The sequence below is a fragment of the Primulina huaijiensis genome, chromosome 6 (assembly GCF_012295235.1).
Source record: "Primulina huaijiensis isolate GDHJ02 chromosome 6, ASM1229523v2, whole genome shotgun sequence".
Lineage (NCBI taxonomy): Eukaryota > Viridiplantae > Streptophyta > Magnoliopsida > Lamiales > Gesneriaceae > Primulina > Primulina huaijiensis.
Window position 1 is genome coordinate 11,829,628 of NC_133311.1, and position 15,662 is coordinate 11,845,289.

The 15,662-nt window shown below is 37.7% G+C and overlaps 1 protein-coding gene and 1 long non-coding RNA gene across 2 annotated transcripts; one reads left to right on the forward strand and one right to left on the reverse strand.

Moving 5' to 3' along the window:
- Positions 1 to 9,957: 9,957 nt before the first annotated feature.
- LOC140979086 (uncharacterized) lies at positions 9,958 to 12,222 on the reverse strand. The gene has a single exon (XM_073444437.1). The coding sequence runs from the start codon at positions 12,220 to 12,222 to the stop codon at positions 9,958 to 9,960; it is 2,265 nt and encodes a 754-aa protein (XP_073300538.1).
- Positions 12,223 to 13,670: 1,448 nt separating this feature from the next.
- On the forward strand, positions 13,671 to 15,656 carry LOC140978647 (uncharacterized). The gene is made up of 3 exons (XR_012175593.1): positions 13,671 to 13,742; positions 14,899 to 15,432; positions 15,518 to 15,656. It is a non-coding gene; the product is annotated as an uncharacterized lncRNA (long non-coding RNA).
- Positions 15,657 to 15,662: the final 6 nt, after the last annotated feature.

Below are 15,662 nucleotides of genomic sequence, written 5' to 3' on the forward strand. Positions count from 1 at the left end.
AAGGGGCCGAGAAGGGGAGGGGCTGTTCTTGCGTTTGATTTAAAAACCGATGCACCATGGACCAAGCCACCAAAATGGCGACTTAGCCACGTCTTATACATGCTAGGGAATTGATCTAACCATGGCTATAGGTCCTTGGGGCAGCCATGATCCGATCCATTCCCTTATGACAGCAACATCAGATTTTTTTCGAAACACAAATGGACACAAATGGAGTTGCTGTCATTTTCTTGGTCTCGGCTGACATGGGACTCAAACCACTGGACAAATGTGTTCCTAACATGTCCTAGTACATGCCTAGGATCAGCTTTGGGAGCCTGGAAGTCGAACCAATACCTGCAACAATGAAAACTAGCCAACCCGTGAAGCATCATGAAAATNTTGTGTGGATCAGATAAGTATCCAGCATCGGCATAACCAATTATACTTGGATTAGCATCTTTTGAATACAAAAGTCCCAAGTCTGTCGTTCCTCGTAGATAACGGAATATATGTTTAATTCCGTTCCAATGTCTCTTTGTTGGATATGTGCTAAATCTTGCCAATAAATTTACGGCAAAAGATATATCAGGCCTTGTACAATTTGTAAGATACATAAGGGCACCGATAGCACTTAGATATGGTACTTCTGGACCAAGAATATCTTCATCATCTTCACATGGACGGAATGGATCCTTTTCTATGTTTAATGATCTAACAACCATTGGAGTACTTAAAGGATTTGATTTGTCCATATTAAAACGTTTAAGGATCTTTTCTGTATAATTTGTCTGGTGAACAAATATTCCACATTCTTTTTGTTCAATTTGTAAACCCAGACAATACTTGGTTTTTCCAAGATCCTTCATTTCAAATTCTTCTTTCAAGTATGACACAACTTCTTGAATTTCCTTATTTGTTCCAATGATGTTTAAATCATCAACATATACAGCAATAATTACGCATCCGGATGTTGTTTTCTTAATGAAAACACAAGGGCATATTGAATTATTTACATATCCCTTTTTCATCAAGTGATCACTTAGCCTATTATACCACATTCTGCCGGATTGCTTCAACCCATATAATGATCTTAGTAATTTCACAGAATAACATTCTCTGGGTTTTGAACTTTGTGCTTCAGGCATCTTAAATCCTTCAGGGATTTTCATATATATATTACTATCAAGTGATCCATATAAGTAGGCTGTAACAACATCCATAAGACGCATTTCTAAATTTTCAGATACTGCCAAGCTAATCAAATACCGAAACGTAATTGCATCCATCACAGGAGAATACGTTTCTTCATAATCAATTCCAGGCCTTTGAGAAAAACCTTGTGCAACAAGTCGAGCTTTATATCTTACTATTTCATTTTTCTCATTTCGCTTTCGAATAAAAACCCATTTGTATCCAACAGGTTTTACACCTTCAGGTGTAAGGACTATAGGTCCAAAAACATTACGTTTATTTAGCGAATCCAATTCAACCTGGATGGCATCTTTCCATTTTATCCAATCCTGCCGATTTTTACATTCACCAAAAGATTTTGGTTCATGATCTTCATTATCATTTATGATGTCGATTGCCACATTATAAGAAAATATATCATCAATTTCTTCTATATCTTTTCGGTTCCATATTTTTCCAGTATTAATATAATTGATAGAGATTTCATGATTCTCGTCAGTTTGTGGTTCTGACAAAACATTTTCATCATCATGTGTTTCTTCAGGAACATCATTCTCTATTTTGTGATCATTATGTGTTTCTTCAGGAACATCATTCTCTATTTTGTGATCATTGTGTTTCTCTATGAATTTTCTTTTTCGAGGATTTTTATCCTTGGAACCAACTGGCCTTCCACGCTTCAGGCGTTTAATGACATCATGACTATCTTCAATTTGTTTCTTCGGAATTTCAATTCGAGCAGGGGCATTTGCAGCATGTATATATGATTTAGTTACCCCTTTTGTGTCTGCAAATGCATCTGGTATTTGATTTGCTATTCTTTGCAAGTGCACAATTTGCTGTACATCTTTTTCACATTGTTTTGTTCTTGGATCCAGATGTAACAATGATGATACATACCATGTAATTTCTTTTTCGGTATGTTTCTGTTCTCCCCCTAACATTGGGAAGATTTCCTCATTAAAATGACAATCAGCAAAACGTGCTGTGAACACGTCGCCTGTCTGTGGTTCAAGATATCGAATGATCGATGGACTATCATAACCAATATAAATTCCAATCTTTCTTTGAGGTCCCATTTTCTTTCGTTGAGGTGGTGCAATAGGCACATACACCATACATCCAAAAATTCTCAGATGAGAAATGTCTGGTTCTTTACCAAATGCAAGCTGCAATGGGGAGTATTTATGATATGCACTTGGTCTGATGCGAATTAATGAAGCAGCATGTAAAATTGCATGTCCCCATATAGAAATAGGGAGCTTTGTTTTCATAATCATTGGTCTAGCAATCATTTGCAGACGTTTAATCAATGATTCAGCCAATCCATTTTGAGTATGTACATGAGCAACAGGATGCTCAACAATGATTCCCATAGACATACAATAATCATTGAAAGTCTGGGAAGTAAATTCACCAGCATTATCAAGTCTAATTTTCTTGATTGTATAATCGGGAAATTGATTCCTCAATTTTATTATTTGAGCAAGTAATCTTGCAAATGCAACATTTCGAGTTGACAATAAACATACATGTGACCATCTGCTGGAGGCATCAATCAATACCATAAAGTATCTGAATGGTCCACATGGTGGATGGATTGGTCCACAAATATCACCCTGAATACGTTCAAGAAACATTGGTGATTCAGTTTGGATTTTGGCTGGTGATGGTCTTATAATAAGTTTTCCAAGAGAACATGCTTTACATTGAAACTTATTATTCTGAAAGATCTTCTGGTCTTTCAATGGATGACCATGTGTATTTTCTATAATTCTTCGCATCATTGTTGAACCAGGATGTCCTAATCGATCATGCCAATTGGTTAATATTGAAGAATTATCAATTACCATGTTTGATTCAATGGGACGTATATGTGTATAATGCAATCCAGTAGGGAGCATTGGTAGTTTTTCAATCACATATTTCTTTCCTGATTTATATGTGGTAAGACACATATATTTCTCATTCCCTTCATTCATTGTTTGAGTATCATACCCATGGGAATATATATCATTAAAACTCAACAAATTTCTTTTCGATTGTGGTGAATATAAAGCATCATTGATCAAAAATTTTATACCATTAGGTAACAAAAATTGTGCTTTACCACATCCTTTAATCAAGTCTACAGGACCTGATATTGTATTCACCATTGTTTTTGTTGGTTAGTTCCAAAAAATATCTTTTATCTCGGAGGATAGTGTGCGTTGTACCACTATCAGGTATGCAAACTTCAGCCTGATTTATAGCATTTTTCATATTTGAACTTCAATAAAATATGCAATGAAATAAAATTACTGACAATAAAATATAATACAATATAACACACTATAAAACATTATCATACGAGTACATGAAAAAATAAAATATTTTACATATTTATTCCACCAGCAAATTGATCATTATCTGAGAAATCAATCAGAAAATCTCCAGCATCAAAATGAGTTGAACCACTCAAAGGTTCACGTGTTCAGTAAAGTTGGTGTCCTTTTCTTTCCCATTTATTGATTCTTTATAAAGTTTACAAAGGTGCTCAGGGGCTCGACAAATACGGGACCAATGTCCTGGAGTACCACATCTGAAGCAAAAATTTTCAAATCTTTTTGAGTGATTCTCATTAACACTCATATTCTCATGATGCCTTTTCGGTGGATCGTTGGGGACGCTCTTTTGAGATGAGTTATAGAAATAACTATCTCGATTATTTTCAAAACCACGGCCGCGTCCACGACCACGACCACTTCCACGTCCACGTCCACGACCACGACCTCGATTTTGTCCTCGACCAAAATCTTGTCTATAACTATGATTTTGGTTTCCAGGTTTACATTCATTTTTGCTTACGACATTTACTTCAGGAAATGCCGTTGAACCAGTGGGTCGTGCCTGATGATTTCTCATTAACAGCTCATTATTCTTTTCCGCCACGAGAAGACAGGCGATGAGCTCAGAATATCTCGTAAATCCACGCACTCTATATTGTTGTTGTAGAGTTATATTTGATACGTGAAAAGTGGAAAATATTTTTTCAAGCATTTGTGATTCTTTAACCTCATGTCCACAAAATTTTAGCTGTGAGATTATTCGATACATCGCTGAATTGTAATCACTGACTTTCTTAAAATCTTGGAATCTCAACGTATTCCATTCATCCCGGGCGGTCGGAAGTATAACTTCCCTTATATGTTCGAATCTTTCTTTTAATCCCTTCCACAAAACCATGGGATCTTTTTCAATCAGATATTCACATTTTAATCCGTCGTCGAGATGTCGACGCAAAAATATCATGGCTCTTGCCTTTTCTTGTGATGTGCATATGCCATTTTCTTTTATGGTCTCATTTAGACCTAATGACTCAAGATGCATTTCTACATCGAGAGTCCATGGCATATAATTTTTCCCCGTAATATCAAGAGCAATGAATTCGAGCTTTGCCAAGTTTGACATGGTGGTACTAAAAAAAATTACGATGCATTTTATTAGTTAATGAATATTACAATACAAAGTAATGGATAAACAACAAATACAAGCATTCGTAAAAATAAAGAAAACACACGAGGAGGATATTCTCCGATAAGTACAAGATTCGTGAGTATTATAACCAAAATAATTAAAAATAACTTTGTGAAAGCCATCTTCTTTTTTCTTCAAAAATTTGATGAAGAATAATTTTAGAGAAGAAGAGAAAGTTGGAGTGATTGAATGTGTTTGTGAGATCATATTTATAGGGCAAAAACTAGCCGTTTTGTTACCGTTTATGACCGTTGGTGTACAAGAAAATAAATGTATGTATTTGTATAATTTTATGGTAATAATATGGTGTATATAATATTAGTAATGTTTTAAATAATTATGTATATCATATCACAATATTATAATGAGGTGTCATAAGATATTTTGTTTAAAAACCTTATAGACTTTTATACTTGTCGTATCCCTTACCGGGAGTGTGGGATGTCGTCTTAACATCCTCCCAGGATTTATAACAAGTTTTTGAAAAATTTATTTTATTATAACATTATATTATATATTAAGTATATACACAATAAATAAATAAACAGTAAAATAAATATTATTACTTTTGTTACCTTTTTCTTCTGTTTTGGAGTTTGGAAACATATGGAGGACTTTTAGAGCTTCGTGCTGATTACGTGTTGTGAAAAAGTAAAAATTTACGGTAAAAATTAAAAATCTCAAACTCTCAAAATTATCACACTACACACTTTATAATATTTTTCTCTCAAATCAATTGTGATTTTCTTCACAAATGAGAGATCTATTTATAGAAAATCTTTACAAATAATCCAAAAATAAAATCATCATTACCTACATCACCACACACTAATTTTCAATATTTACAACTCTTATTTTCAACATTCAAATATTCAACATTCAAATATTCAACATAAACATTTTAAATATTAATTTTCAACAGTAACATCTACTCTTTTTAAAATGCGGAAAAATAATTTTTGCGGAAAAATAATTTTATTTTTTAAAAAAACTCTCGTTTGGAAATAATCATTTAAATAAATCGCATACATGTAATCCTGCGTAAAAACATCATTTGAAAATTATCATGAACATTTACCAACAAAATATAACGGAGTAAAAATGAGAGAAAAATCCTACACCCAACAGTAATATAAACTAGCGCATAAAAATACTTGTATCCTCTCAAAACATGAAATCCTAATAGTGCGGAAAGATCATAGGTCCTCGGGTCGTGTCGCCTACCAGGTCCACTGACTCAGAGCCCAGCACCTCCAGTCTCCTCGACATCGAACTCACCTGCATCACACACGCTTAGTGAGTATAAAGACTCAACACACTTGTACCGTTAATAACAAGTACATGTACATAGCACACAGCAGTGAAAAGTATCATACTCAACATATCTTTCATGAATTTAAAAGTATAACGTAAACGTGTCGTATAAAATCATGTCGTGTCAAATCATGTCATCTCATATCATCATATACGTGTCAAAACAGCTCATCAAATCAGCATAAACTTAAACATTTCCTTTTAATTGAATTCAGTTCATTAGTTGTGACTTTCGTATCAGCTCTATTCGATGGATCCATATATAAAAACCGTGGTACCCGACGGCAGGGGACATCAGCGATAGCATTACCCGCCCACTGAGCCCGGGCCTCAGCTCATCATATCTCATGTCATTGTATACATATACATCGTCAGTCACAACCAATTCACATCCTTCAAAAATATCATTATTTTCATCACTTAATAAAAACATACATATACGTAACTTTTCTTTTAAACCAAGCATGCAACGTATTTATCCTAATTCCATAAAATTCCTGAACGTGATGCATAAACATTTAAAATTTCATAATTTTGTACTCAGGGCGCTGCCAGGACCAAAATTTCACCTCGGGTGCAAAATGACTATTTTGCACTTGGAAACCCAAAAATCATCGTTTCACCCCTGGACTTCTAAAATTCACCCGAAGCTTACCATACTCCTTAAAATATCCCAAAACATTTTTTTTAAAAATATTCTTTGACGTAAATTCGAGTCAAATTCAAACTTAACCGGTTCGTTTTAAAACTTGGATCGGGGTCCCGGTTTTAACCCGAACCGACTTGAACCTTAACTGAAATTCTCCCAACTTTTTATCATATCTTAAAAACACTTAATAGGTCCTAAATCAATTTCATTAAGCTGCTAATCCACGGCTGAAATCTTCAGAACTTGGCAGAAATTTTCGGTCCCATCACATTTCACCAAGTCATTTGCACTTATCCCCTAGAACTCACGCCTCACGCTAAACCAATTTCCCCCGCCATGATCCAGCCTACTAAGGACCTCGATCAGACTCTAAGACACCTAACAAAACCAAGACAATGACCCCATGCACGCTCCTAACCACTAGGAATTCCAGAAAACGCCTCAAGCTTCCTATCGAGACTACCCTCTCCAACATGGCTCGGTTGGTTGATCCTTTGACCCCAGCGTCGTTCGAGTCATTTCAGCCCCCTCCTCAGACCCCTCAGGGTCTGGTCCAGGGCTGGAGAAGATCCTCACGCTACTGGTGTACAATAATTCAAGGACCGAACCACACGCACCAAGTCCCGATCTGCATAGCCCTCACGATTTCGAACCAAACTCGATCAGATTCACACTCCTGCACCTACAGCTCTCACTCCCGATCTGTCCCTTCCCTTGACAAACCAACACAGCAGCCCTGATATGTACTCAATTGACAATGACAATTCTCAAGCAAGATTGAAAAAATGTAATTGCAATATATTGATTCAAGAGGAAATAATATCACCGAATTCAGAACTCATATCAAACTACAAGGAAAAAAAGAAAATTAACAAAAGCAAGAACAATCTTCTCTGCCTTCTCAACATCCTTGCTCCTTGATATATTCCCTGCAATTCAGTTAGCCACTGCGCACAAACTCTTCCAGATGCTTCGGTGCTCCTCTCACACGTTTGCTTACACGTGGATTTGATCTTTGGACTTTGGATTGGGCTAGTCCTTCACATTGGGCTTGGGATTTTGTTGGTCCTTCATGCTGGTCCATATCATGACCCCCATCTCCAACCAGAACCTTGTCCTCAAGGTTCTGAGAAACAGAAGACAAAGATTCTGAGTCCTCCCAGGTAGCCTCTTCGGTGGGTAGCCCTTCCCAGCGAATCAAGAGTTGAGACGTTGGTTTACCTTTCTTTAAAATCTCTCTTGTTGCTAAAACTTGCTGAGGTTTTAGAATTGGATTCGAATCATCAGAAAAATTAGGCAAAGGTTGTGGAGGAGACAAACCTTTTAAGCTTCGAAACATGGAACACCGGATGAATCTTTACATGATTAGGAAGTTGCAACCTATAAGCAACAATACCAATCTTCTCAATCACAGGAAAAGGGCCAAAGAACCGAGGACTCAATTTAGAGGAAGAATGACCACGAACCGAGAACTGTTTGTATGGCTGTAAACGCACCCAAACCAAATCCCCTACATCAAATTTTATGTCAGTTCTATGTTTATCCGCCAAATTCTTCATTCGGTTCTGAGTTCTTTCCAAGTTAAGACGTAGCTGCTGTAAGATGACATCTCTTTGGCGAAGCTCTTGATCAACCGCTGCATTTGAACTCGAATCCACTAAGTATCTGGAAATGGTTGGTGGAGGACGCCCATATACAGCCTCGAAAGGAGTCATACCTGCGGAAGTGTGATACGCCGAATTGTACCAAAATTCTGCCCATGCTAAGAAACGAGTCCAAGAAAAAGGTCGATCCATAGTAAAACAACGTAAATACATTTCGAGAGTTCGATTCACGACTTCAGTTTGCCATCACTTTCCGGATGGTAAGCTGTACTCATTGATAATGTTGTGCCTTGGAGACGAAATATCTCTCGCCAAAAAGAACTGACAAAAGTTCTGTCTCTATCACTGACTATCGAACGTGGCAGCCCATGGAGACGGATGATTTCATTTACAAATAAGGCAGCAACCATAGTACTGGAGAAGTGAGCTACCAATGTAAGGAAGTGGGCATACTTGGATAATCGATCCACCACAACAAGAATGACAGTTTTGCCTTCCGAATTCGGAAGTCCCGTGATAAAATCTAATGATATATCCTCCCAAATACGAGTTGGAATCGGCAAAGGCTGGAGAAGGCTTGCTGGTGCAAGATTGCTAGTTTTAACCTGTTGACAAACCATACATTGAGCCACAAATGAACGAACATCAGCCCTCATATTTTTCCAATAAAAATTTGAAGCTAGACGATGGAAAGTTCGGTGGAATCCAGCATGTCCTCCTTGAACAGATGCATGAAAATCAGCTAGTAACTTATGTTTCAAGGAACCAGTGGAAGGAATTACTAAGCGATCATTGAAATATAAGAAATCTCCCTTGATAGAGAACTTGTTAAAAGTAGCATTCTGTTCCTGCACCTGAAGGCGTAAGTCCATCAATTCCGTATCATGTTGGTTGGAAAAACGGACTTCATCCATGAAATCGAATCGAGGGAGAGATATGGCATAGTAGTGAACACGAGAAAGGGCATCAGCTACCTTATTATCTCGGCCCGGTCTATACTTAATCTCAGAATAAAACCTAATGAGCTTAGAGAGCCAATATTGTTGTTCTGGTGTTTGGATAGTTTGAGATGTTAGTTCACGAATACTTTTCTGATCGGTAATGATAAAAAACTTGTGCCTCAATAAATAGTGTCGCCATTTTTTTACGGCTTGTGTAATGGCGAACATTTCCCGATGATATGTGGAGGCTCCTTTCATGCGAGAGGATAACTTTTGACTAAAAAAAGCAATGGGGTGCCCTTGTTGACAGAGAACCGCTCCCACGCCGGTGCCAGATGCTTCGGATTCCAGAAAGAATGGAAGAGAAAAATCAGGGAGGGCCAATACAGGGGCAGATGTCATGGCTTCTTTGAGGTGTTTAAAAGCTGCTTCTGTAGTAGCATTCCATAAGAATGCATCTTTTTTTAGTATATCCGTTAAAGGTCCTGCTATAGATGCATATCCTTTGACAAAACGCCTATAAAATCCCGAGAGACCGATAAAACCCCGAAGTGCTTTTAAAGATAGAGGAGTGAGCCAATCAACTATTGCTTGTATTTTATTCTTGTCCACCTCAATCCCTTGAAGTGAAATACAGCGCCCGAGTTACTCAATGCTTTTGCGTCCAAATTGACATTTAGACCGCTTAGCAAAATATTTATGATCCAACAGATTCTGAAAAACCAACCGTAAATGTTCTAAGTGTTCTGGCCAAGATCTGCTATAAACCAGAATGTCGTAAAAAAAAAACAATCACAAAGCGCCGCAAAAAAGATCGGAAAATATGATTCATGGCTGCCTGAAATGTGGCTGGGGCATTGATGAGGCCAAAAGGCATAACAAGATAATCGTAATGTCCCTCGTGAGTTCGAAAAGCTGTCTTGTGAACGTCTTCAGATTTGACTCGAATTTGATGATACCCTGCTCTCAAATCGATCTTGGAATAAAAAATAGCGCCCTTGAGTTCGTCAAACAATTCATCAATGGTAGGAATAGGAAATCGATCCTTCACTGTGATAGCATTCAAAGCTCTGTAATCCGTGCAAAATCGCCATGTGCCATCTTTCTTTTGAATCAGTACCACTGGAGAGGAAAAGGGGCTTAAGCTAGGCTGGATGATGCCGTCTGCCAACATTTCACTGACTAGTTTCTCGATAACAGCCTTCTGAAAATGTGGATAACGGTATGGTCGCATGTTCACAGGGTGGGATCCAGGAAACAAGGGAATAGCATGATCATAAACCCGAGAGGGAGGCAACTCATGTGTCGTCTCAAACACAGTAGAAAATTGACTCAATAAAGCTTCTAATTCAGGTGGGGCTGAGTCATCTTCTGTGGCAGATACATGAACTAAATCCAGACGGAAACATAGAGCCATTGCATCAGTGTATGCCGTTCGAGAGAAACTATGAAGTTGTATCGGTGTGGGAAGAGCCGGAGGATTGCCAACTAATTGTATGGGTTTGCCATCATACTCAAATTCAGACAACAGTTTATCATAATGTTGACGAACCCACCCAAGTGTTGCGAGCCATGAAGCTCCCAAAATAACATCGGCACCATGCAAAGAGAGAACAAATAATTCAGGTTGAAAAGTGTGTCCCTGGATTGTCAAAGGCGATTGTTGTACCACGCCTTCTGTGATCAAACGATCCACATTTCCCACTGCTACCACAAAAGAAGTTGCAGATATAATAGGTAGTTGCAGATGTTTAGCTACTCGGATTTGAACAAAAGAATGAGTACTTCCCCCATCAATCAATACTTGTACTGGAGATCCTGCCAATATTCCAGAAAATCGAAATGTGGTAGACGTAGGTTGGCCAGCAAGAACATGGAACGAAATAGCCGAGTGAATGGGTGTATCTTGAGGTAATAGTTCAGGTGTGGAAGTGGTGTCCTCGGGTGGTGGGGATGGGCAGTAATCCTCCACGTCAAAGAAGAAGAGGTGGGGTTTAGCTTTGCATTTGTGAGAGGACGACCACTTTTCGTCACAACTGAAACAAAGACCCTGTTGGCCTTTAAGTTGGACTTCCGAAGGGGATAAACGACGAACATGATAAGGAGAATTTAGTGCCGCTGAAGAAATCACCGGATGAGTATTAGATATGGAACCGGTGGACGGAGTTTTGCAGGGTGTGACGGACGTAGGCGATGGGTAAGATTGGTTCACCCGGTTGTTAGAGCGGCGGTCGAGAAGCTTCGCCTCTTGAAGACGAGCAAGCCCGATAGCTTGAGTCAAAGATGTGGGTCGAAATGCTTTGACTTCATGTCGAAGATCGGAACGAAGGCCGGAAATGAAACAGCTAGTCAGGAACGAAGCAGACACACCTGAAATACGATTAGCCAAGGCGTCAAAACGTTGGCGATATTCTGCTACCGTTGAAGTCTGAGTCAGTTTGGCCAAAGTTTCTTGATGATCTTCGTATTCTGATGGGCCAAAAGTAGTCTCCAGAATTCGGATGAAACCTTCCCATGATTCAAATTGGTGAGTTTTGTGTTGCCATTGAAACCAAGGCAAGGCCGGGCCGTCCATATGAATCGATGCCAACAGAAGACGTTGGTATGGTGGCACCTGGTAGAACTCAAAATATCGTTCAGCTTTATAAATCCAATCCAAGGGCTCTGTACCATCAAATCTGGGAAAATCTATGCGGGTCGAACGAGGAGAAGCGGTGAAAGGGTAGAGATATGGAGAAGATGGTATCACCACATGAGGATTGGTTGGTGCCGACATAAAACCTGGTGGAGGCGTAGGAGAAATCAAAGGTGGGGATGTTTCTAGTAGAGGGTTAGGCTGTGGTGGTTTGTGGGACAAAGTATCAGCCAAGAGTAGCAAGGTTTTCTCCAGTTTAATATCCAAAGACTCCAAATGTTTAGTAGTCTGCTCATGCCTTTCATCGGAGTTCTGTTGGTAATCATCCAACCGCCCTTGCAGCGATTTCATGGAGTCGTCGAGAGTTTTGAGTCGGGTGCCGTCAGCCATGGTCAACGGCTCTCAACGAGAGCACCAAATGATATGTACTCAATTGACAGTGACAATTCTCAAGCAAGATTGAAAAAATGTAATTGCAATATATTGATTCAAGAGGAAATAATATCACCGAATTCAGAACTCATATCAAACTACAAGGAAAAAAAGAAAATTAACAAAAGCAAGAACAATCTTCTCTGCCTTCTCAACATCCTTGCTCCTTGATATATTCCCTGCAATTCAGTTAGCCACTGCGCACAAACTCTTCCAGATGCTTCGGTGGTCCTCTCACACGTTTGCTTACACGTGGATTTGATCTTCGGACTTTGGATTGGGCTAGTCCTTCACATTGGGCTTGGGATGTTGTTGGTCCTTCATGCTGGTCCATATCAAGCCCCTTGCACCACATATCAGAAAACGTGAGTAGTTGAAGCAAATATGATGCAAGTTTCATGATAAAACCCACAAAAAAAAACACACCCACATGCAAGTACGAGATCTGAATGTATGCATACATGTTTGATAGAATATTTAGGGCATATATGATGAGAAACAAAAGTAAAAGCATGCCTTGATGAGTGGGAGAACCAAAAACGATGCAAAAATTGTAGATCCGAGAGAAGTTTTCTTGCAAGATTGTTCGGTGTTGCTGGGGGAGTGTTGAAGCCGAAAGGGATGTGTTGAGTGGAGGAGGTGGGCGGTTATGGAAACGTAAGTAGGTTTAGTGAGGAGTTAAGGGAGGTAATTAGGTATAAATTATAAGGTTTAGGATTAATTAAATGGTTGCATAATAGATAATGGACCTCAATTTGAAAATTAAGAATTTAAAAAGTTAATTAAGCCTAATATGCTTAAAAATAGGTCCATTAAATCTAATCATACTCTCGAAAAATATTTCTTGTTGAAAAGGTTTTGAAAATAATAGCCGGACCCTTAAAAAGTCTCCCGATTTGATAAAATTTACATACCATAAAAATAAAATATTGCGGGTGAAAATACTCAAAAATTTTCATTTTTGAAAAATACAATTAAAAACACCTTATACTAATTTATAAAAATAAATCGTGAAATAAAATAATTTTTCTGAAAATTCACCGGTCTCCATTCCTCGATCGAACGTGAAATACACCTAGAAACCCTAATGCATGAACTTTTAAAATTTCATGAACTAAACACTATCATGCATGAATTAACAAACATAGTTACTCTCTCCGTAGCAGAATAAAAGAGCCATTGGTTTTCATATATATTTAGGCATTGTTTGGTACGTGGTATAAGGGTGGGATTGATAAATAATCCCTCTTATCCCACGTTTGGTAAATAAATTTTGAGAAGGATAAAACATCCATTGTAAGAGGTGTGATAATTTTAATGTAATGATAAAATACATTATAAATGACTTAATTATCCTTAATTTATAAAAATCCAAAACCCTACTTCTCTCGTTTCATTTGTTTGCATCGATCCTTCAGTGCGGCTGGAAAAACCCATCTTTCGAAGAGGCGTTCGCGCGAAGATCTGCACGATCTGAGGTGAGATTTGTGACGCATATTGTTTACATGGTGCGAAGATCTTCGTATTTTGTTTGGTATGTCTGTGTGTGTGCATCAGATTAGTTGGTTGCAATTTACGAAGTTAACTCAAGGACATTTATTGCCCCCATTTTCTTCATATCTTGCTGGATGACTCAAGGGCATCTACTGCCCCATTTACGAAGTTAACTCAAGAGAATTATTTTAATTCTCAAGCTTTAATGATGTTATGTGATGCTCTCCACTGAAAAGCTTCACGGATTCTTCTATATCGAAAGTTTCTTCGTCATTTTTACGACATTTAGCTGCCTCACAGGTCTCACCATGTATTTTGTGCCATTATAGATGAAGAAAAGGGGGGGAAAGCTTCACGTGTTCATTAAATGTTTTTTGTGCCAGAGTAAAATCCATCAATTCGAACACCTATAAAGAGCTCCACCATGTATATAAATCAAGGGTATAAATCATATTGCAAAACTTCTTCTGAAAATATCAAGGAAAGAGATGTAGCAATTGAAATGGTTCTGGAATTTCTTATTTAACATGGTTTTTGGACTTGTTTGCAATACTTGTGTGTATCTTTTGATTAGAGTTATATATACAAAAAAATTGAAGCAATCCACTAGTCCTCATCTTTTTTTACTTTCACCTTCAATAATGATCATTTGTAGACTTTAGGACAGCGATATACTATATAGTTGAATGACTTTTTTCTGGTGAAGTTTTCTTTGCATTGCAGCTTGCTTTTTTTGTTTAATTCTCGTCTCTACAAGTTTCCCATGGCATTGGCTCGTTGAACAAACTATTGTTCTGTTATCCAAATGAGAATATATCTTAATAATCATGTTAAATAAAGTTTAATTTAGTCTAAGCATATGATTAAACATTGATCGCATTATCAACACAGAGAAGTCTAAATTTAAAACATGAATACATTGTTATGTAAGAGAGACATATTGATTTGTTTGTATTTGTTGGTATATTATTTATGGGTGAATTAATGTGGGATTATAAACTGAGGAGTCTACGTAATTAATTATAGTTTGGTAACTTAGGTTAGGAAAGGAAAGTAACTTGGAACTTGGGTTCTGGAATTTCTTTTGGCTCAGATTTTTATTCTGCTAACATGATGTACAATTTTATTATGGTGTGGCAGAAGTTGTACTTCCATGGACAATCAAGATCCATCCAAGTGTTGCTAGTGCTACACATAGTACTTATGCGGGCATTTGTGTTTTTTACTATTTTAGTACGAGTATATAAAAAGTACGTACTACATCGGAAACATAGGTTGCGTTCAGAAGATGTCTCGTACAATATTATAGGAAGGCTTCATTCCCAAATAAATCACTTGCATAGGATTATTGAATTAGGAGATACACAATGCATTGTCAACTTGAGGATGAATCGTAATGCATTTGGACGACTATGTTACTTGCTCACACATGTTGGAGGACTTATAGAATCTAGGCATGTAATGGTTGAGGAGAAGGTGGCTATGTTCTTGTCCATACTAGCTCATCATAAAAAAAATAGAATCATAAGTCATGACTATATACGCAGTGGACACACTGTTAGCACTCATTTTCACGAAGTTCTGAAATCAATCTTAAAGCTATACCCAATACTTATTGCGAAGCCTGTTCCTGTTGATGAAAGATGTACTAACGAAACATGGAAATGGTTTAAGGTATGTTTATTTATGTTTTGAATATCATTGTGAATCTATGATAGCAAAAAATTATTTGAAAGTAACAAATAATTATTGTATGTAGGGTTGTGTTGGAGCATTGGATGGGACATATATAAGTGTGCACGTGTCTAATCAACAAAAGCCCAAATACAGAACAAGAAAAAGCACTACAGCAGTAAATATCTTGGGAGTTTGTGATCGAGAAATGAGATTCATTTATGCATTAA

What these genes read in the sequence shown, in the direction of transcription:
- LOC140979086 (XM_073444437.1), bottom strand. Translation starts at nt 12,222, where the DNA reads ATGGCTGACGGCACCCGACTCAAAACTCTCGACGACTCCATGAAATCG.